This window comes from Cnephaeus nilssonii, assembly GCF_951640355.1.
Source record: "Cnephaeus nilssonii genome assembly, chromosome: 5".
Classification (NCBI taxonomy): Eukaryota; Metazoa; Chordata; class Mammalia; order Chiroptera; family Vespertilionidae; genus Cnephaeus; species Cnephaeus nilssonii.
In genome coordinates this window covers 56,627,571-56,651,517 of record NC_137076.1, presented here as the reverse complement: position 1 = coordinate 56,651,517, position 23,947 = coordinate 56,627,571, and the positions used below count along the sequence as shown (strand labels likewise).

The following is a 23,947-nucleotide window of genomic DNA, read 5'->3' as shown; positions in this document are numbered from 1 at the left end:
GAGGAGTGCGTTGAATGAATGGGTTTGTATTTTTCCAGATTCCATCATAAAGTTACTGTGCTGACTATGACTCCATTTTGATTACATTCATTAACTAGGTAAAAAAAAAAAAAAAGTGCAATGATTTTAAAAAACCAAACTCACTAGAAAGAGTTTTCTTTTAAAAGTAAAATTTAAATATAGGACTCTTTTCATCTCGCCATCACTGCAGTAATATAAATGAAGGAAATTAATTTTAATGCTCCCAGGTACTGATTCTGTGTCACCATGGCTGACAGGAGCCAACGAGACTTTATGAGGTGGCATCTGACTTTATGGAAGTGAACACTAGGCATGCATTTACAATTTTACAGGGACTTTAAGCTGTCATGCTGAAAAATGTTTATAAAACATTAATCAAAAAGTGCCTCTTTAATACAATGCATTGTCTGAAAGATGTTAGAAGGCGCACACTGTAAATGGATTCTTTTTCTGACTAAAGTAATTTCCACCCAAAGCATTTCCCCACTGCTCTACACGCACACCGTGCGGCTGGATAAAGAGCCCTTTCGCGGCACGTCACCGCCTGATGCGAGCACTTGGCAAATCCCTAATGTACGGCACGCCACATTTCCATGTCGCACATGACACACTCGTCTAAAATCACCCAACAGAGTTTGACACGGCAGCATCTTCCATAAGCACAGCTTTCAACAGACATCTGCCCGGTAGGAACTTCAAGTGCAAGCTTTCTTCTTCTAACAAGCAAGGAAGAGGTTTCTTTTATCCTTTTCTTTTATTCTTTGTTCCCAGGATGGAAGGGATAAAACAATACGAACCGGAACAGGCCCCCCCCCCCCCCCCCGCCTGCCCATTTTAAATATGTTTATTTTATGTTCTCTGAATTACAATATTCCCTTTGTATCAGTGTTCGAGTTTCAAGTTACTACTTTCTACTGGATGAACTGTTTTCTATTTTTCCTTGAGAAACAGATATCCGTCTTCAGAGATTACACATGGGCCTTTGTATAATTCCCACTAAAGGGTTATTTATAGTTCACAATATAAAAACTATTGACTTGATATCATTATTTAGAGTTTATTTTACTTGTAGGTACACACTGTTCTCTATCTTTCTCCCTATCTTTCTATCCATTCATTAAAAAATACTCTTTGGGCCTCTGCTGTCTGTGAGTTCCTGTTCCCGTGCTGAGGACATAAGGAGAACACAGGCAAAGTCCCAGCCTTCTGGGGGCCTTGACTACCTCAACTTTCCCCCAACTAAGGGATGAGTGTCCCCCTTTCTGTCACCGGCTTACCCAGCTTCTACAACTCAAACCTGGGGGGTCACCTTGACTATTCCCATTTGTCTTTCCAGCTCCGGAGGAAGCCACCGGCTCTACATGACGCTCCTGCAGAGTCTCCCCTCCACCCACCCTTCCCCTTCCCTCAGCTTTCACCACACCTTCCCAATTCAGTTCCTCAACAAATCAAGCTAAGATGACCCTTCAGCCTCCTGCCAGAGCCCGTCTTCAGACGCTTCCCTTCAGCAACGCTGCAGACCAGTCGGATGCATCTTCCTAAAGCCCGGATCCAGGAAAGCCCACTCCCTGCTCAAGAATCACAAGGACTTTCCAGAGCCCATTCATCGAATCCTCTACCCACTCAACCTCAGTGCAAACCACTGTTACCCGCCCCTGGAGTAAGTGCTCGCTGCACGCCCAGTGCTTTGCCTGCGTTCTCTCATGTAATCCTTCAGCAGCCTATGGTGCCGTTTTCCCACTTAAAGATGAGGAACCCGAGGTTTCGAGCAGTTAAGTGACTTGTCTGCCATCACACATCAGGGCAGGTGGTGGAGGCAGATTAGACCCCAGTCTACTTTGCTTTTCATCACGAAGCTATGTTAACTCCATCAAACCCAACTTTCCGCTGCCTGTTGCCCTCACGGCCCCGGCCCAGCCCTGCCTTGTCTTTGTAGAAGCTGAGCCCGCCTGGGCTCGTCCTTTCTCACCAGGTGCCTAAATCCTACCACGGGTTCTCTGGGCTCCGCTGTGTATTTTCCTCCACCATGAAGGTGGCCCCCGTGGGTGTCTTCCTCTTTTTTCTGTAGGTTTTGTTTCCCCGGAACACAGGCAAAGTATTATAATTTTCGTTGACTCTCCTATGGTGTCTTTAAGCGCAGCGCAGGACGGTGCTCAATACATAAGGGATTGATTATTTAGGAATAGGTGCTAAGTAATGTTTCCTGTTGAAAGCGACAGGATGTGGAACACATACCTGATGCTCCACTGGACTGTAAAGGGAATTGTTCACACACACCCTCTGGGGAGGACTGTATTTTATAGGATAAAAATAGGAGCAGGAGAGGAAATATTTTGAAAACGCCCCTTGTGTCTTTTGGAATCTGATATTACGCTACTTTCTCACATGGCTGAGAGATGGTCTACTCCACTCACCTGGACCATTTCCTGTCTTTCAAAGATCCGCTCGCCTGAATTCACACCACTTGTTCCCATTTAAGTGCTTCCTCTGACTCTCCACTGAGCTCTGGAGAGAGCTGCTGGCCAATCGGGGGTCCAGTGGCTTCTCTCTTTAGTTGTCATGGTGATTTTCCACTTTCGTTTCGTTTGTTCTTAGTTAGAAGCATCCATAACTTTACTATCCAAATGCCCTACACGTTGTTATTTGAATTCTCGCTCTTCCTGGTCAGTGGATCTCTCAGGAAAGCCCATGTTTGCCTTTAACAGTCATTGGGATAGACAGTCTCCCCAATCAAAATGCAGCCCAGCAAGGCGGTCAGTGTTTGAGAAACACGAACCCTCTTGTCCGGCATCGCTAAATGCCAATCTCTGTGTCCCCGTCCCCAGCACATGTACACACACACACACACACACACACACACACACACACACTCACCCCACAGTCTTTCTCTAGGAGACGAATAGTCACAGAAAATCAAACTCACTGGCACTGATTTATTTCCATGACTAAACGAAGGGGCCATTCTGTGCCATTTCTAGAGCACGAAACGATGCTTTGATAAGGTCCAACAGCAGTTTTAGAATTTGGTTACAAAAGGCTTTCAGGAAGGATTGTCCCAAAGCAAGCTAGTTTTTAGTAACACAGATGGTCCATGCAGCGATCGATAATCCATCCTACCCAGGAGCCTGCACGGGGCAGTGCAGTGCGGTAGGAGAGGCCTGACAGCCAAGTCAGAAAGCCCTGGGCTGGAACCCCACGCCCACCCCTTAACTCCTGAGTGACCATCATGGGGCAAGTTACACAGCCTCGGTTTTCACATCTGTAAAATGTACCTACTTTGTAGGTTTTTTTTTTTTTTTAAGTGAAATAATACACAATGTCTGGTAAGTAGTAAGTCTTCATTGTTACGTGCCAGACACTGGGGTCGGTGCAGTGAACAAATGGGCAACCCCCCGCCTCCCCCGTCTTATGCTCTTACTCATTTAACCAGGAGAGAAGATAGAGACCAAGCCGAAGCCAGGCAAGGAGCAAGCCCACCGGTCACAGGGGGCTGAGAAGACACAGCACTGCTATCAGAAGCCGTCAGGCAAACGGATTCAGCGAGCCTCTGTGTTACCCCGATTTTTAGAGAGGGTAAAAAGGAAGGCCACCTGCCTCCAGGTGAAGGCAGGGGGGCCCGGGCCCATCAGAGGCCGGCTGATCAGCCGAGAGCTGCCCAGGTGTGGCCTCTGACAAGCACCAGCGGGCACTGCAGCGGGTGGTGCAGTGAGGAGCAGAGGCCTGAGCAGCCCCGGGCGAAGAGCTGTTGGACAGCATTAGCACAGCGCACCAGAGGGTGAGGCCAGAGAGGAGCAGTTACACGGGAAAGGTCTGAAAGGGAGGGAGGCGCTCCTTTCAACGAGGGGCTTGGGTGGCTGGCCTTCGACTCGCTTGGAATAGAAGTGGGTTCGCGAGCGTTTTCGGCCCATTCGGAAAATCAAAGCTTGTGTTTTTGCCTTCAGTTACCTGGGCTGTAATGCTACCACTTGGCTGAAAGTTTTATGCCAATAAAGATGCAAACTAGACCAAAATGAGCACCTGGTGTTGCTTTTGTTTTGAAATAGGCACGTTCTGGTGGAAAAAGATGTTTAATGAACGGGCTGAGCGGGCTCACCAGATGCTGGAATGAAACATTTAACTTCACCCAGGGAAGGTTTCGGCCTCGGAAGATGAGGCGCACCCTCACCCGTCTGGAAGCATCGTGGGAGTAATTAGCGAGCAGGGAGTTAAGAATGAAGAACTGTGCGAGGAGCCTGCATTCGAACGCGGCGTCTCCAGGAGGCATCGCCGTGCTGAGGGAGACCAGCGGGCAGGAGGGCAGAGAGAAATTTTCACTTTTCCAGGCTCTGAGTGAAGAGTCGTCTGTCTTCTGAAGAGAAAGTCTGGCTTCTGTTCACACTCGAGGATGTGAGAACATCAGAAATAGAAACGAGGATTTCACATGACAAAAGTCATGCGAAGTCACCAGAATGTATTGGACAGGGTCATCGACACAGAGCCGGCCGTCTGATGGCCCTGGAAAGCCTGGTTTAGTTTCATAGGCTGTTTTAGGCGTGTTGTCACATAAATAAAGGAAAAAGCACGTGGACATGTTAAGTCTGAGGCAAAGAAAACAGTTTTCCCTAAAGTTTCGTATCCATAATCCTCTTAACAGTGGACAGTGGAACTTCCAGAAGGCTTCAAAAATCTTAGTTAAGTGGTAAATGTGCGTAAGGTGTGATCCCAATGAACAATAATTTTTAAAAAAATATATTTTATTGATTTTTTACAGAGAGGAAGAGAGAGGGATAGAGAGTTAGAAACATCGATGAGAGAGAAACATCGATCAGCTGCCTCTTGCACACCCCCTACTGGGGATGTGCCCGCAACCAAGTATATGCCCTTGACCGGAATCGAACCTGGGACCCTTGAGTCTGCAGGCCGACGCTCTATCCACTGAGCCAAACCGGTTTCGGCTAATTGTTTTTAATGTATATATTTTTTAAAATTTTAGCAACATGGTGATAATCACCTCTGGTGATAACTTTCTTCTTCCTCTTTTTTTTTTTTTTTTTTAATCCTCACTGGAGGATATATATATATATATATATGTTTTTAATCCTCACCCGAGGATATATATATATATATATATATATTTTTTAATCCTCACCTGAGAGAGGGAGAGAGAGAGAAACATCGGTTGTTTGCCTCCCGCATGCACTCTGACCCAGGCTGGGGATCGAGCCTACAACCAAAGTACATGCCCTTGACCAGGAATTGAGCCCGAGACCCTTTGGACCGTGAGCCTATGATCTAACCACTGAGCAAGCAGCTAGAGTGGTAACTTTCTTCTTGATGGTACCATGTGTATGATGTACACAAACCTCAGAAAAGGTGCCTTCTGACATAAAAGAACAAGGCAGTTTTGATTTGGGGGATTAGAAATCAATTATTTATCCTTAAATCCACCTCTTAAAAAGGCTGCCTCGGGTTTCCGTGGTGTAACCTGACCAGATGGCGTCCTGCCCACTGGCTCCTGCCCTTCATTTATTCTCAATGAAACACGAATTGGGCAGTTTAGACCTCATGTGGAAGACTCTTAGGCAGAAGAAGAAATTAAGGAAACTCTGGGAGCCATTTCTGGAAATGATGATGTTTTTTTAATCTCCTCTGTCCTCCTTAACCACTGAGTACTTAACGCATCTAATAACACAGAGAATTGTGGATTCCACAAATCGGTACACACGAATGGCCAATTTTATGAACAATTAAGTAGGTATAATCCTGTCTTGTTAGAACACATTGGAACATAAATGCAGACACAAAAGGTGGTCCAAGGAAGTGGCCATCAGCCCCGGCCGCGCCTCAGAATCACCTGGGTGGCTTTCTCAAAACTATGCCTGAAAGATTCCGAGTTAATGGGTGTGGGGAGGGGTCCCGGCACTCCTGTTACTGGACAGCTCCTGGGTGATTCCAGGTGGGCCAGGTTCAGAGCTGAGTCTGGTAACAAGGGGGAGCGAGAGGACACCAGGAGATTCTGGAGGTGGACCGAGGAGCCGCTGCAGGTCAGCTCTGTGTGAACTGGGGGGACCTCTCTGAGGTTCAGTTTTCTAGTGTGGACAATGCAATCAATAATAGCTATTGTGCAGGGTTGCTGTGAAGAATAAATGAGATGATAAGGCAATCTATGTGCCTAATACAATGCCTAGCATGTAGTAGGCACCCAGGAAATACCAGAGCCTTCTGCTTTTAATGTTTCAAAGCGTCCTCATATCTATTTTCTGATTTAATGTTTGCCTCAACCTTGTGAGATAGGAGAAAAATATAGGCTTGCCAGTTTGGATGTCTCTATGTCTGGCTGATTTAGAATTTCATCTCATTTTATTATCAAAACTAGAGGCCTGGTGCACGAAATTCGTGCATGGGGGGGTGTCCCTCAGCCCAGCCTGCACCCTCTCCAATCTGGGACCCCTCGAGGTATGTCCGACTGCCCTCTCATAATCCAGGACTGCTGGCTACCAACCGCTTGCCTGGCTGCCTTCCTGATTGCCCCTAACCACTTCTGCCTGCCAGCCTGATCACCCCCTAACCACTCCCCTGCCAGCCCAATTGCCTCTAACTGCCCTCCCCTGCAGGCCTGGTCCCTCCCAACTGCCCTCCCCTGCTGGCCTGATCGCCCACAACTGCCCTCCCCTGCCGGCTATCTTGTGGCGGCCATCTTGTGTCTACATGGGGGTGACCATCTTTGACCACATGGGGGTGGCCATCTTGTGTGTTGGAGTGATGGTCAATTTGCATATTACATCTTTATTATATAGGATAACTCCACACAGGTATTTTTTAACTCACTGTGCATTAGCAGTCAAGCACAAAAACAGTCTAAGCAACCTGCTCTGACCTTCCCAGTGCTCTCATTGGCAGTGTGCATGAGGGGGTCACTCAGAGCAGGTGCAGCTCATTTGAGGGCAGGACTCAGTGACCTCACAGTCAGCCTCAGGCAACCATGGAGCCTCCTCAAAGCAGCTGGGCACAAAACTTGGCAGAGCGTAGCACCCAGCACAGCCCTAGGACTTGCTCTTTATTTTTTTATTTTATTTTTTAAATACTTTTATTGATTTCAGAGAGGAAGGGTGAGGGAGAGAGAGATAGAAACATCAATGATGAGAGAGAATTATTGATTGGCTGCCTTCTGCATGCCCCTTACTGGGGAATTATGCCCACAACCTGGGCATATGCCCTTGACTGGATTTGAACCTGGGACCCTTCAGTCCACAGGCTGACACTCTATCCACTGAACCAAACCAGCTAGGGTGGGATGTGTCTTCAAAGTTCTCAGGCAGTCTGCATATCAAGGAGTCCATTAATTAAATTTATCACAGACAGTGACAAGTCAGTAATTTCATCAATAAAAACCTATTTCTGAATTCATTATGCTAATTAGTAACGTCACCTGTTGGGTTGATAAAGATAACACAAACATTTGTGTAGCTGCTCTGATAAAATAGTAGCTGACTACCCCAGTGAGAATTTTCCATTTGAGTGACTGTCCCTGGCATTGAAGTCTAAACTGACCAGTCCAGTCATATACCACACTGACAACACAAAAGGATTTTCAAGTGAATTACTTCATATAATGAGCACTTAGCACAGTTTTTGCCTATTAAATACTCAATGTCAGTTGTCATTATTATTATTACTACTTCTATTGAAAACATAATAAATAATTTTTAAAATCCTATATAATAAAAGCCTAATATGCAAATTGTCCCCTTGGGCAGTCGTTCAACCAGGAGTTTGACCGCTCGCTATGACATGTGCTGACCACCAGGGGGCGGCGTGGAACATGGCAGGTATCACTGATGTGGCGCTGGCAGTGGGTGGCAGTGGAGGCACTGCTGGCCCTGATGGGCCCTGATAAGAGCGGGACCACAGCAGGATGGTGGAGCAGGTGAGTGGGTGGCGCCAGGCCAAGGCAAGTGCAAGTGGGGGCCCAATCGCCCGATTGCTCCACAGATGGCAACCAGTGGCGGCAGCTGGGAGCTGGGGGCCCGGCCCTGATCAATCGCTCTGCAGGCGGGATGATGGAGCAGGTGAGGGGACGGCATCAGGCCACAGCGGAGTGCCAGGCGGGGCTGCAGGGTTGCGAGGATGGGGGTGCAACCTGGGGCCTGATACTGGCAGGCCACACCGCGGGACCCGTGCATGAATTTGTGCACCGGGCCTCTAGTAAATCAATAAAAGGCTTAGAAACTGTTACAGAAGCTGAACTAATAAAATCTAAATATAGGTGATCTTATATCATGTGGATCAGAAAATAGCACCAAATGACAGATCCTCCCTGCCCCCCCGTCTCTTGAGCGTGGTAGTAAAATCTACTGGGCCTCTACTCCAGGGGCATCTGTAAGGGTCTGTCCAATGGCAGGGGTCCCTGAACTGCCCTTCCTTACAGAACTGTAACTCCAGGGGCGAACTGCAGGGCAGAAACATTTACGGCTCTGCCCCAAAGACAAGCTTGTATCTTCTGTCTTTACTCTGACTTCGGTTTCCACGTTAGTAGTCTATTGTCGGACAACACTGTGGCTCTTAGCTTGCAGGAATGGAGGACAGGCAGCCGTGGCCTCACAAAAGTCGGGGGTGGGTGGTGGAGGAGGCTGGCTCATCAAGACTCACTTTAAATAGGGCACAACCTTTTGTTAAGAAAGAATGAAAGGAATGAGTACCAGTTTGTGACTGGGCTACATGAAATATGTTTATGGGAACAATGATAGAGATTAAGTACTTAAAAACCATCTTATAACCAGCAATGTAATCAGTAAAACCATCTTATAACCAGTAATGCAATTGGAGGTAATTTTCTTTTTTAAACAACTGATAAAGCCATCCAAGCCAAGCTTAGCTCATAGTTACAACGGCTGGAGTAACACAGCACTATTTGGCCTTCTAAGCCCTTTTGTACCCTATTATCCAATCGGTACAGGAAGTCCAGAAGCCCAGACTCTAGTCTCTACAATATCTGGGATAAGTTCTTAAGTTTCTTTCCAGGCTTTCATTTCTGTGTATGCAAAACAGGACAATAATTGCTGACTTGCTAATATTCTGCCTTGTTCAGGTACCATGACATGATGAGTTAAGTGCTTTTAAAAGTGCTTCCCAATTGTAGGAAGGGTAGTTTTATTAAGATAATAATCTTTATGTGCCAAGTGGAATCACAGATAAGCTTTAAGGGAAAAGAAAAAAGAAAGGCAAACTTTGGTATTTCAATTCCATTTCCTCTTGAGAAAATAACCTAGATGCTATTAAATGATCCTCTCAGCCCAAGTTGCAGGGAATCGTTTAACCTTCTTGAAAAGCTTCCAAGTAAAACTGAAAACAAGAACCATTTCAGCCCGGCCGATGTGGCTCAGTGTTTGCACATTGACCTATGAACCAGGAGGTCATGGTTCTATTCCCAGACAGGGCACATGCCTGGGTTGCTGGCTTGATCCCCATCTTATAACCAGTAGGGGACATGCAGAACGCAGCTGATCAATGATTCTCTCTCATCACTGATGTTTCTATTTCTCCCTCTCTCTTCCTCTCTGAAATTAATAAAAATATATATATTTTTAAAAAGAACTGTTTCAGATTTTGTTGCTCCTCTGAACATCTTTGCAGAGTATTATGGTATTTTCTTATCTTCAGGAAGAAGCGACAGCCAGATTTCCTTTCCTGTAATACTGTAACGTCACTCACAGAACCCTTCCTCTTGAGTACTTGTTTCCTTTCACACAGAGCAGGGGAACTGCTGTCCTACAGAACGGAGACATCCGCTGCTGAGCGCAGACGCAGACACATGAAGCTGGCAGGAACCTCAAGCTCATGGCCACCTGCTCATTTCACAGCCGAGGAAACCGAGGCCCACAGCAGTTCAGGGATGTGGTCCAGCTGCTGGTGAGAGAACCGGAACTTGGATCCTGACTAGACTCAGGTCTGTGGTTCTTTCTACTCTTTCCAGAAGCTGCTGTCTACAGAAAAGTTATATTCTTTTTGCTTAGTGCATAGTTTCTGGTCACAGCTCAGCTACAGACTCACAATGGAGTATAAATGTCGGGAGGAAGAGCTGCTTGATTCGCCTTTGTACAAAGAGTCTATAGATGGCAAGACACATACTGGACTTGCAATAAGTGTTGATCATGACCCTCTACTTAACATTTACATAGCATTCTTGCCATTGACATGCTTTGCAAAAAAGAAACAAGCGGGAACCTCACATCGGACTGCCGATCATCAGTTGACATGTTCTCAGAGTATATGCATTCATTTTGCCATTTAAAAACATTAAAAACGAATACAAACATACACTTCACTGAAGGATCTCAAACACCCTGAAACGTTCTCTTTCCAGGTACAGTGAGGAAGTTTCCTACGTCTATTAGAACTCTAGATAACAAAAGTGACTTGAATACTCAAGAGAAAAGACAAATAAAACACTAATTTCACAGGGCACCTGGGATCGAATTTCTTTCTTGATGTGGTCTATTGACCCACTGTGCGCGCAGCCATGTTAATAGGGCGCGAGCTGCCCTCGGTCTCTGCTGTGTAAAACAGCTCTGGTTACTGTATGAACAGCGGCGTCAAGCTGGAGAGGCTCTGGGAGAGTCCACGGCCTTTAGGGCAGCCCACAGCAAGGGATGCTCCTGACAAAATGTAAGATTATCTGCAGCCCTGAGCTGAAACCACGGGAGCACACGGACAAGCCGGTGGTATTGTTTCCGACGGAGCCCCTGATAGCCTGCGCTTCCTCCGGAGCCTCCTCTTGCTTCCTCAACGAACTCCGGGGAATGGCATCATGTCAGGCTTTCCAGATGGATTACGTGAAGCCATAGCTCAATGTCATTTTCAATAGGAAGCCTCATAATTAAAGGTCAAATAGTCACTTCATCTGCAATCAATCAATAGAAAAAGTACTAATACGAAGAACTAATCAATCAATGGCAAATGCACTAATAAAAGCAATGAATCAAATTCAGCCTGTGTGTAGGTGCGAGCACATGGAGGAGATCGAGACAGGGCAAGAGCAAGAACAATAAAATAGATCGAGAGTGTACATACAAGACAGTATTCAGAAGGCTTCTCACGCAAAGTTTTCACCTCTGGTTCTGTAGTTACATGGGTACCACTTGGACTGCAATGATTTATTCATAAATACGAATACGGGATGTAATAATGAATGGTATTCATAAGCATTCTATTTGAGATGCTGAGTGTGTGTGCGGGGGTGTGTATGTATAAAACCACTTGGAGAATACTATGACAGTGACTGCCAAAGGTATGGATATATATTCTAAATACCAAGTAGATATAATCTGTTGTATTTCAGCTGTGTGTATGAGGTGAAGGTATAACTCCAAGTGAAATTATCTGAAATTTCCTCCTTTGTTCTGAAATATGAATTGCTCACACTTAGTGTGATGTTCTTTCATGTCCATGTGGATAGAAGTTGCATTAGGCCACTGTGGTGACACATCCTCTGTACCAGTGATGTCGGGCACCAGGAGATGGGGACATGTACTCGATCTGGTGAAAACAGACACAGTAAATTTATAGGGTGTAGCAAGGCCATTCTAGCAATAGGACCCAAACGCCCCTTTGCTATATGGGAAAATAAGGGGGCTCCTGAGACAAGGGAAGCGGCAAAGAGGCCATTTTTATAAATGCTACCCAGGTACGATCAAGGCACGATACAATGGCCGAGTTGGAACTAAAGTCTCTAATGTCACAGCTAAGGAAACAGGCCTGGGAGGTACCAGAGGAAGAGTCAGGATGAGTACTTAGGTTTTATAGTTCTAAGAGGGATTGAGTCTGTCGTGTTACAGAAGTAACTAAGGATTTATACTCCACGGTTACTTAGGTAACTACACTAGTATTGTATTGGAGAATCTAAGTACCTGTTTCAGGAGAGGACACTACAAAAGCAAACAAGTCCAAGTTCCCCCAACCCTTTTCAACAAACAGCTACATCTGATTGGTGTGCAGAGCACCTACCTGTTTGTCTGAAAATTCGCTTTCAGAAAGCATCAAGAACAGAGAGCATGGCCCTGGGATTATGGAAAGGAGAGACAGAAAGGAAGAGGGAACAGGAGTTTTGCTTATAGAGAAGAAGAGGATGCTGATTGTGTGCTTTGAGGGGTAGAGTTCATCATTCAACACATCCAACTCCAGCACAAAGATCATGGAGAAACAAAAAAATGCCCTGTTGGGAGGAGCGAGCCTGTAGAAATGCTGCGGCTCAGCATCTGCTCGAAGAACACAGGCTCAGGAGACCCCGAGTTGGGACATCTGAGACATTTGCGGGCACCCACCTCTGGACTCCCCACCTTTATAACAACCCCTTACTTTTTAGGAGACCGGGAAATCCAGACATCACATCACAATAACCACACGGGGAGAAAAGTGTCAGATGATTTTGTTGAGGTCAACGATTAAACCACACCTGTTACATGAAAATCTACAAGACAGACTGGGAATGGTAACACAGTCATAACTAATACAGTTAAAAGTAACTAGTAACTAGTAATACAGTTAAGAGTACCTGCTAGGTGCCAGGCAGCACACTAGCTCTTCCGGGCTAGCTCATTTAACCCATAGCAATTTACATACATTCTGGCATGAACTGACTACCCGTTACATATAAGCACTGTGCTAGCTATTTAACAAATTTAATTTTGATCTTTACAATTGCCTTACAAAGTATTACCACCCCATTTTACAGATGAGAAAGCTGAGGTTCAGGAGGTTAAGTGATTTGTCCAGGGTCACAAAATCAGGACTGGAATGTGGCTTTCAAAGGTCTTTCAACTTCACTTTGGTCTTGATTATAAAGAAAACCTACCAAACATGCTACAATGTATGAACAGCATATTTAAAATTAGCTGAATCCCTAGATAGCAACAGCTCCTCAAAGAGTTTGTCCAATTTCTAAATCACTTTCCAAACTTGGCGAGAGTGTCAGACAAATATGGGGGGGGGGGGAGCAAAAACATTATGAATTGTCTTTGTTTTCTAGGTTCAGACTGAACTTGAACATGAGCAGACTCACAGCCACGTCATGATTCTTCCTTCTCTTCAGTGAGTCACAAGCCAAAATGAAAAGGAGTTTTCCTACGATTTTTTGCCACAATGTGCCTATTAGCCCAAAGAGTTTATGAGTGATGTATATTTCAATGAAGTTCTGATTACTTAATGACTTTTAATGACTAGAAACATGGATTCTGGATACCTAAACATGTTATTGGGATAATGCCACTAAACTGGATAAAGCTAAGTAGAGAACAGCATTTTCCTTCTTGATCTATTTTTGTCCATTAAATAAATACTTATTTCACTTTAGATGCTAATCAGATTGAGTTAATAATAATGATAATGTGTTTCTTAATCGGCACAACATAACATTCTGAAATGAACTTCAAATTAATGTCAATATCCAATTAGAGAAATAATGTTATTTCCACCTTGCCCCAAGCTTCCAGAAAATAAGTTAATATTTTCCAGGGGCAACTTTAGAGCCTTCCAAAGCTGAGTTTTTGCCCATTGTGCACCCCCATCCCCAGCTTTTAACATTAACATTCCACATTGAAAACCTTTTATGAGAATCAAAAACCTTACAAATTAAGCTAGATCCTACATTTTTAAACTTAGGCCCTCCAAAATTGGTTCAATCATATAATGGTATTTCAAAGCAATGGCCCATTCTCATTTTGCTATTGTCCTTTAACCGAGTGGACGATACTCCATTCCATTTAATCTGAAGCACTGCTTGAATCTCACACTCATAATATGTAACTATCTGAGGGTTAAACTAGTTTGTGAGTCTGTGAGAATCACTTACCCAAAGTGAGGGATTTGTGTGTAGAACAGAAAATGATAGCCACAGTGTCTGCTGGTGTGAAACCCGAATTATTCCTAGGGGCAAGAGAAAACAGTGCTTTACGAATACTTTCATTAAAAGCCTATTTAACATATCCTAAATCAAACGTAGTACCCACCTTCGTGTTACATCCCTTTAACCAATCCTGGAGACAGAAGAAATTCTATGCCCAAATGTCTGAATATCTTTACAGAGAATCGTTTCTGAGTCACTTCTCCTTGGAAGGGAGACGGTTTTAAAACGGGTGGTGGAGGTCTCCTAAGATCACCTACGGAATCAGCTGGTGGCGCAGGACTCCAGGAAGGTCGCCGGGAGGCACTGCTGGCTAAGTGCCTAGGCTGTCACCTGAGAGCAACCTGCTGGCTCGACAGAGTCACTGTGTCTGCAAAACTGCTCACTTAATGAACAACATGTCCTTTGAGAAACGCATGGTATGAACAAAGACTCAACATCACAGGTTTTAGTAAAACATTATCATTTTTTAGGAGTTCCCCTATATCAAGCCTCCTCTCAGGCCTCTGCATGTAAACATATCAATCCATCCCTGCTCACAGCTGAGAAAACGGAGGCAGAGCAGGCGCCTGGGACCCAGTGCCCCACAGCCAGGGTGTGACAGAGCCGGGATTTAAGTTAAGTCTGGCTCCTGTGCCTACATAGCTCTTAACTGCTATGTTCTACTATTGCTATATAGTACGTTAAGCATGAAAAACCCTCACTTAGCCAAAAGCCATTGAATGGTATGGGGGTCAGTACTGGTGAATATCATATTCAGATTTCCTGTTTCAGATTATAAAAATTTAGAGACCAGGACAAAGGCTGGAAATGTCATTATCATCATTGTGTCCTTGACATGTTAGAGATGATTCCTTCCTGAAGAATGAGGGTGTGAAGCCACAGTGAGTCCGTTCATCCCCTGCCTTGGACCCAGACAAGAGTCAGCAAATGGAAAGACACGCTAGACCCGGTGGCATGCATACAGCTGCAGATGTATAGCACTCTATCTGGTTTTTAAGGATCTCCACAAAAAGAGAGCCCACCATTTCCTTTAGTAACCTCAGCCTCATATATGACTTCCATTGGGAGAGCAATCTTCCCTAAACAGGTCCCCATATCCCGTTTTCTCTGTGACACACTCACTGGAGGGAGAAGGGCCGTCTCCTGCACATCATCCCTGTCCCCTGTTACCAGGTTGACAGCATTTAATTGCCCATCGGTCTTCTCACCTCTGAAACGTCCCATGTGCTCATGCTTCCTAAACGGTCTTACCTCCAGCTCTTTTTTCTGATAACAACTTTCCAAACTGCATTTTTGGTGTCCCCCTCAGCTGAAAATCCTCCGTGGATTTATGTCACTTGAGTATAATAAGATTGCCTTGCCGTTCCCACATTTCATTCTCATATTTATATCGTGATACCATTCTTATTATTTGTTTATTTTATTTTTATTTTTTCAATTTTTTTATTAAGGTATTATATGTGTACATATCTTACCATTGCCCCCCCCCAACACCCCACTCCCATATATGCCCCCACCCCTGTTTATTTTTTTAGTTAATTTTTTTGTGTTAATCCTCACCTGAGGATATTTTTCCATTGATTTTTAAGAGAGAGTGTAAAGGAGGGGGAGGGGGAGAGACAGAGAGAAACATTGATGTGAGAGAGACACATGGATTGGTTGCCTCCTGCATGAACGGCTCCCCTCCCTACCCAACAAGAGCCAGGGACCGAGCCTGCAACTGAGGTACATGCCCTTGACCAGAACTGAACCCAGGACCCTTCAGTCTGTGGACTGACACTCTATCCACTGAGTCAAACTAGCTGGGGCCCGCTCTTATTCTGTAAACATTGTACTACGTGGCCGACATAGTCCTTGGTCCCCTCATTTATCATGGAGGCCGAATGTGAAAGGAAGACAGGTGTGTACTCCATAAAAGAGAAAGAACAAGAGTGGGGTGGGGGTGATTTGGAGTGGGGCCAGGATTCTCTCAAGCTGGGCAGGGGAGTGGGTGGTGATGGAGCACGGAGAACCTTCCTGAAGGAAACAGCTAGTGGGCTGGCCTTTAGAAGAACAGGCAGAGACACGTGCAGGCTCTCCAGGCTGACTGCGCGCAGGGACACTGGCTTGTGACAAGGAGTGTGGCCTTGGTAAGTGGGGCCAGGAGGAGGAAGAGGAGTAATCACACGGCGCGGTGTGAGACCGAAGATGATGAGAGGACGCAGGAAGAACCACAGCAGGGGCTGGAGGTGGTGGGACAAGACATGAAGACAGAATTAAAAGAACTTGTCAAGTGTTGGCCTCTATGAAATAAATGTTGCCTCCCTAGAGCTTAAGAGCACAGCCTTTTGGGAAAAATGCACCAGAAGTTAAACTCAGACCATCCTCTGCTTGGACATAAAATGGTGATGATAGTGCCTGCCTCTGAGGGCCACTGTCAGGATAAACGCCAATGTTTGTTTAGAATCTGGCATGCTGCAAGTGTTTAGTACTTGCTAGTTATTTTACGGTTACTGTTGCTTTGTCAAAGGAGGAGGGATAGAAGAAATGAGAAGCTTTGAGCATGTAGGACTGAGAAAGGCATCAAGGCATTGTGGGAAGTGGGGAATGGGAGGGCCCAGTGCTGTCTGGGAGGAGCCTAGGAGCTCATGTCCAGGTGCACTGAATTGGAAGTGGTGAGAGGGAAGAGTGTCCAGGAAATCTGGTGAAGAGAAGAAGAGGGTCATGGGAATGTGATTACCTAGAGAGGGAAGATGCAGCAGGAGAAACAACGGGTGAGGCCAGGTGCTCAGAGAGGCCCCAGAGGATGAGACAGGGGTTTTAGCCTCCGAGGGGCTGTTTCCTCTGGTCTGTGCTGGGAACAGAGAAGACAAGGTGAGTGAAAACTACAGAAAATTTCCAGGTGAAGAAGCGGAAAATGGAGGCAATTTATATCAGAGATTTTACTTTCTATGTAAAGGGAGAGGCACTTCACTCATCCATAGAGAACTGGAGGTAACACGGAGGCCCGGGAACCTCAGAAATTAGAAAAGCTTGAAGTAGGCAGATTGGGGATAGAATGTACAGTCAACTGTGTGGGAATGAATGCCACCTTGATTGCAGACCATGCCGCATAACCAGCGGGGCTAGTGTGGACTGCCCCAGCAATGCCTGGGGCTGCAACCCTACGGAGGCCTTTCCTTCTAGTTCTTTGCTCCCTCGTTTATATCCAGTGGTTGCTGCATCTGGATTCGAACAGTTGGGTTTCCTTCCCAGAGTCGGACAATACCCTCTCCTTTGGGGAACTTTGCTCTGCTTCGTATTTGTTCCTTTCCAGATGAGAGCACATCCCAATGTGTCTACATCTCTCTGGCCAAGAAGGCGCTGACTTAAGCTGGCGCGGCTGCCACTGGCCAGAGAAGCGTGTACAGTGGCTGAGGAGGATGTCTGCAGGGACGTGCTAATGCCTCTGCTCCAGGAAGCAGGCTCAGCCGGGCCTACACTGGGCGGTGACAGGCCTGATCTCAGGCGAAACCGGCCTGTGGCTCTGTTGACAGGATCTGCAGTCGGGAGGGAGGATCAGTAAATCCAAGTGGAATGTTTAAGGTTAGAAACAATATTCCCCTTAAACAGGGCTGGCCTATACCTATTTAGAAAGTAACAGACCACTTCATATCTCGGACCTTGGGGAAAACCAACAGAGCGGCTGCTCACCTAGCCCTCCAGTCACGATGTCGTTGATGCTGATGAGTAACCACAGCAGGGAACGATGATTGTTTTCTAGCACTTCGCTGCCTGGACTTCTCCTTCTCTGAACAGTCTCCTAAGGTAGCTAGTATTATTACCTTGCTTTTTCCACAAAGGGAACTCGAAGCACAACTGCAAGTCACACAACTAGAAAGTAGGCTGCCCCATGTCTTGGAGATAAGTTTACCTCTGAGAAGAAAAATTATTTTTTAAAAAATCACCAAAGAAAAACCAACCAAACAAAAACCCACCACTAAATGTAGTGGGTGAGAGCTGCTATCTTGTTAAGTGACCTTCCCTCAGCCATACTGTGCTCTGCACTTACCCATAATGACTCTACTTTCAGCGATTAGCATCTCTATTGTGTCTGCTCACACGTTTGAATCACATTACTATTTATTTTCTGATTCGACCTTATGTCTTTTTAATATTTTCTTTTTATCCTGTTTTTATAATTCTTTTGATCCCTCTGGCCTCCCTTGAGATGTTTATTTCCTTTCCTTCCCAGCCAGTTTCTTTATTCGCTCTTACAGAGATTTCCATCCACGTTTCCCACATAGCATTTCGTTTGCCTCCCTCTGTAGTACCCACAAAGGAAAACATGTCAGAGGTTTTACAGGGAGAATCACACAATGTGGAGCAGAAAAGCTCCTCAGAGAGTCCCGTGTGAGTGCTGTTAGAGGGAACATCCACGCGAAATGCTTTCCTTTGTTGACCTCTGGACCTGTGTTTTGTTTTCACTCATTTTAGGAGGTGACCTCCTCTGTCATTAGCTGAGCAGCATAAAGAGTTACCCAGAGCTCTGTGGCTCCGCTGCCTCATCTCTGAAATGGTAAGAGACTTATCATTAACCACAGGTTGTCTTCCTTCTCTCCCTCCCGCCCTCCCTTCCTCACAGGGCTATAGAGAGAGGCCCATTGAGACCTGGGATTGAAAATGTACTGATAAAGATTAAAAGACCTGCACAAATATTTGAATATTTGTTTTCTTCCTTTTCCCTTGTTAATGCTTTCTTTTGTCACTCTAGTGACATTCTAGGTTTCTATTCCTGTTATCTGCTTATCAAACTGTCTTTTATATATTTTTAAAAGGCTCCCAATGACTGCTTTATTTTTCTAAGCCTTTTCAACAATTTTCTTTTCTTAACTTTGACAGCTTTCCAAAGTTGTAGAAAGCGTAGGTCACCATGGACGGCTGAGTCTTGGTTTGATGAATAAACTCTCATTTCCTAGCAACAGTGACACAGAAACGTCCAAAAGAATGTATTACAAAACCAGAAATGCTAATTCCCTCTCTTCCATAATTAGTTATTGAAATAATATGTTATTTTGATATAATAAATATTCTGCAGTAGCTAATATTTACTGAACACTTACTATATGCTAGGTGTTATGCTGAGGGCTTTGTGTGCACATTATTCAATTCTCCAAATGCCCTGATGAGATAGTACTACTACTGTCTCCATTTTATAATTGGGGAAATTGACAAAAGTTACAGTTATTACACAGGATTGAAACTCAGATCTGTGTGGCTCTAGAGTTGGAATTTATAACCTGAACACTATTCTATAGACAGAGAGATGAGAATACACTCATTACTCTCAAGTGTATTTTAAATACTCAGAGCAGAGGAGGCTCACATGCCATGTCCGTCAGGCTAAGCGGTATTAACCAGGGAAGCAGAGTGTTGCAGGGAAGTTGGATTTTCTAGGTGGGTCTCTCCAGGTTTAAGCTAAACTTCCATCCTTGGAGGTCAGTGACATGCTGTACAAAAAGACTGCTTTCCATGCTGAGACTTTTGTGTCTGGATAATTGGATTGGTTTGAGATATACTGACTTGGTAAGAAAAAACCCCACAGGCCACTTTCACCAATTTTAAGTAGAAAGGAACAAAAAGTGGGAAAAGAAAATTAAATTCAACAGCATATAAACCAATGGGTATTAGTTCCAATTTTTGGTGTCTTTGATTAATTTGTGTGTGTTTCTGTGTAAACCTGAAGAATTCAGTTAAACATTCTCTAAAAATTTCCTAACCAAAACAAGTGTTATGAATTTTTAAAGAGCTTGCAGTAGTTTATTTAATGCAGTAGAAAAAGCATGGGCCAGTGCTTTTGGAAATGTCAATGGCAGTGGATTTCAATGCTAGGTGTGCCATCTGTCATCTGATTTTGGGTAATTTACTAAACTAAACAGCTCCAAGCGTGGGCTCTCATCTGCAAAACAGCAACAAAAATGCCCAGGATCATAGTCTTTGCTGTCAGACTTACAGGAAATAACTCATGCACAATCCCTAGCACAGTGCCTGGCCCTGAGCAGGGTTCTCTAAATGTTGGTACCGTATTTTCTGGCATATAAGATGACTTTTTAACCCAGGAAAACCTTCTATACGCCCAGTTGTCTTATACGCCGGAAAATACGGTAATTTTCATTCCTCCGATAAAATCTCCAGGCATTATAGGGCTCTCAGCATGAAAAAAAAAAAAAAAAAGTGAAAACCATCTACTAAATCTTGTCCAATTGCAAATCCCCAAATGTTAATGGAATATTTGGGGCTACACACCCATTACCCAGGAGCACAATTACAGTCACTCCATGGTCTTGTTTATCAAAGAATGTGATGCCTGACACCAGGTCAAGCACATTCAAAACCTAACACAACTTCAGTGAGGGCACAGGCCTTATGAAAGTCCAGTCTGCTTCAGGCTGAAAATCCTCAGTTTTCATTCAACTATTTGTGATGTCACCAGTCCTCCTTCAGCAGCCCTTGTAGTGGCTATTCTGTGTTTTTCAAGAATTTGTCAGTCCCTCACTCACAAGCATGGCATCCTACCTAGTCTGATAGGACAGGATGAGTGGCCTGATGATCACTCTGCCACAAGGACCAGCCAAACAGCCAGTGAAGGGCACATGCCTTTTCTGAGGTGCCCTAACAAGTCATTTACAAACAAAAAAATAACAACAAAAGCCACCTTTAAAATAGTTCCTACTCTCAGACTTACCTAAATGAGTCACATTTTCTTGGTAACTCATTGGCTCTAGGCTTAATTCTTACTCATAAATCACAACACAGGCTTGGTAAAAATGCTTCAGATTACACCAATCAGGAAGTCTTTATTGACTGTTTACCATCAGCTCCCGCTGTACTGAGTGCCATGGGCCAGCTGCCTAACGCGGGGCCTGAGCCCTCTGCTGCCCTGACACTAGCAGGCCTCACAAACAGCCCGGCCCCCTCCCTTGTGGCAACTCACTGCATCACCTGGCATTCAAGGGGCTGGCAATCTGTCCCAAGCTTACCTTTCCAAATAATATTATTTTTAAACTCCATCTACTCCTTTTGTTCCAGCGTGTTTTGGTGTGTGTGTGTCCCCACATCTGCATTGTTGTTTCTTCTCCCACTAAGAACCCCCTCTCTGCATCTCTATTTGCTGAATTACTAGCCATTCTTCATGACCCAGGTCAAACCCCATCTCTTCCAGGAAGCCATACTCCATCACTGACTTTGGAGGTGCTTTCTTTGAATGGACTAAGGTTTGCTTACTGTACCACTCAGGACAGGTAGTTATCCATGCATATATCTAGTCTATAACTCACGCAGGATCGGAATTATTTCTTATTTCTGGCATTCGCTATGGTAACTTTCTCATACCAAAGGCTTACATAATTTCTGATGGAAGAAGCTGCATTAGAGGTGAGCCGTTAAGACCAGAGAAGATGAACGAGGGTATGGAGACCAATTTTGATACGGGGACAGCTTTAGCAAAGACAAGGCATGAGAACGCAGGAGGTTCTTTCAAGTGACAGCAAAGCCCTTACCTTAACCTAAAGCTTTGGCAGAAAGATTGTCAGTGGTGGTGCATGAGAATGGCCTTGCCCTTAGCCCCCCAAAGTGAGCTTCACTCTGCAGGCTCTGGAAAACCAATAAAACTCTCGGAACATGAGCGCTACTGTCAGAACTCTGAGTGATTCGAAGCAGTATGAAATGCACTGAGAAGTCAGGCCTGGAAGTGAAAATACCAGTAAGATATCCATTGCAATAGACTAGGGCAAGAAGAGGTAACAAATCCTGAATGAGGGAAGTGGTTTTGGAAGCACAAAAAATATTCCTGAAGTAGGATCAAGAGATTAAAAAAAAATAATGATGTGAAGGGTTCTAGTCTGAGTACCTCTGTGGATGGCGGTTCCATTAACAGTAAATAAACTAACGAGAGAGAAAGAGATAGTGTTGGAGGAAAAGCTGGAGCCCGTTCTGAACATCTGGAGTGTGAGCTGTTATGATGACAATAGGGTGAAGTTATCTAAATGGTAAGGGATGAGTCATGCTGGACTCAGGACAGACATCGGAAGGGCAGGTCTGGGCTCTACATTCATCAGCTCACAGCTCACAGCTCGAGCCAGTCGAATGGAGGAGCTCCCAATCACATGATGTGAACAGAGGAGACAAGGGCCACGTGCAGGTCCTTTCCTAAGTCTCCCCTGGAGGACGGCAGGAGCAAGGTGGAGAGGAACGGCCAGGCGGGCAGGAGAAAAACTGCAACAGCATGGTGGCACAGAAGTCAAGTCAAGAGCATGCGTCTTCATTTAGAAAAGCACAACCAACAAAAAATGCCAAATCACTTACCTTGTTGAAAAGATGAAGGTTAGAAGCATAAAACCCAGCTGAATAGAAAATACTGGGGAGAAAAAAGGATTGAGTCTACATTAGCACTATAAAAGCAGTGTCTGTAGCATATTTACTGGTATGCTAAGTTTGATCTGAAACTAACGGGAATTCAAATAGAAAAACAAACAAGCATAAATTGCTGAACTAATACAATCATTTAAATTAGTGGGATTCAACCTGTTCTATTGAAGATATCCCCAGATACAATCTATGAGGTCTACTACTCACGGCAAATCTAAAACCCTGTTTGATTTAAGATTTGCTTATTAAATTTGTGCAGTTTAGAGCCAACTGGTTTATACTACGAATATTTATAGCAAATAGCGTGTGTGGTAGGACATAATAAATATTTTGGAATAACACATCTTGATTTTTAATAACATAAGATTCTTCGATATTACAATTACCAAAAGTTGTCTTTGGTATTATAGGATAAATAGAACACAAGATTTCTTTTCTTTTCTTTTTTTGGTTAACAGCCCATGTTTTAATTACTTACTACATTTTAAAATATTGTCCTGAGCTCTGCCTGTGCCTCGATAGAGGCTGAAAAGTCAAAAACAGCCAGGATTAAATGACCTTTAAATCCAGACTGGCCTCTTCTGTGGTTAAAGAGTAGGAACATCCCCTCCCTTCCTGTCATCTCTAGTCTGGAGCAGAAGTCAGCAAAGTTTAAAAGGCCACATAAAAAATACTTTAGGGCCCAACTGGTGTGGCTCAGTGGTTGAGCATCGATTGATGGACCATGGTTCAGTTCCCGGTTGGGGCACATGCCCGGGTTGCAGGCTCCATCCCCAGTGTTGGGCGGCAGGAGGCAGCTGATCGATGGATTCTCTCTCATTGTTGATGTTTCTCTCTCTCCCTCTCCCTTCCTCTCTGACACCAATAAAAATCTTTAAAAAATACTTTAGGCTTGAGGGCCATATGGTCTCTATGACAACTATTCCATTCTACCTTCTAATTGAAAGCAGCCATAGATAACACATAAATGAATTTTTGAGCAGAGTAGGTAACTATTTTATAGTCTGCTACTTCTTATAATGAAAGGATATTACTTTGGGCATACTGTAATAGGAAGATGATATAAATATTCACATTTCAACCAACTGTTATAAAATAATCTTACCTAATAATAGACAAATATGCAAATTGACCGTACCTTTGCTATGCCCGCGATTGGCCAGGAGGCGTGGTGGGGCGGGACTCGGGGTGGCCAGGGTGGCCGATTGGGCCGGCGGGACGCTGAGCTTGCGTCGCCAGCGGCGGCTCGAGCTCAGCGTCTGCGCCATGGCTGTGCTGTGGCACAGAAGTGGCCTCTGGGGCAGCGAGCTCACGTCCCACCGGGGACCATCAAAAGCGGGGGAGCTGGGTGCCTGTCAGCTCAGGCACCAGGCCTTTCAGAAGCCTCCGCCGCGCTGGAGCCTTCTAAAAGGCCTGGTGCACCAGCGATCAAAAGCAAAAGCGTGGGAGCTGGGTGCCTGTCTGCTCAGGCACCAGTGGACAGATACCCAGCTCCCCTGCGATCGAAAGCAAAAGCGTGGGAGCTGGGTGCCTGTCCGCTCAGGCACCAGGCCTTTCAGAAGCCTCCGCCGCGCCGGAGGCTTCTGAAAGGCCTGGTGCATCAGCGGACAGGCACCCAGCTCCCCCGTGATCGAAAGCGAAAGCGTGTAGGGGACCCTACAC

At 45.0% G+C, this 23,947-nt stretch overlaps 1 protein-coding gene across 1 annotated transcript in view; it reads right to left on the bottom strand.

Moving 5' to 3' along the window:
• Positions 1-23,947, bottom strand: part of SLC10A7 (solute carrier family 10 member 7) — a gene marked incomplete at its 3' end in the record, with an annotated part of 198,290 nt that overhangs the window by 6,848 nt on the left and 167,495 nt on the right. Inside the window, exons 9-10 of the mRNA XM_079771181.1 lie at positions 22,223-22,274; positions 13,847-13,920 (exon numbers count right to left, since the gene is read on the bottom strand). Coding sequence (XP_079627307.1) covers positions 13,847-13,920; positions 22,223-22,274 — 126 coding nt within the window. The remainder of the gene's footprint in view (positions 1-13,846; positions 13,921-22,222; positions 22,275-23,947) is intronic.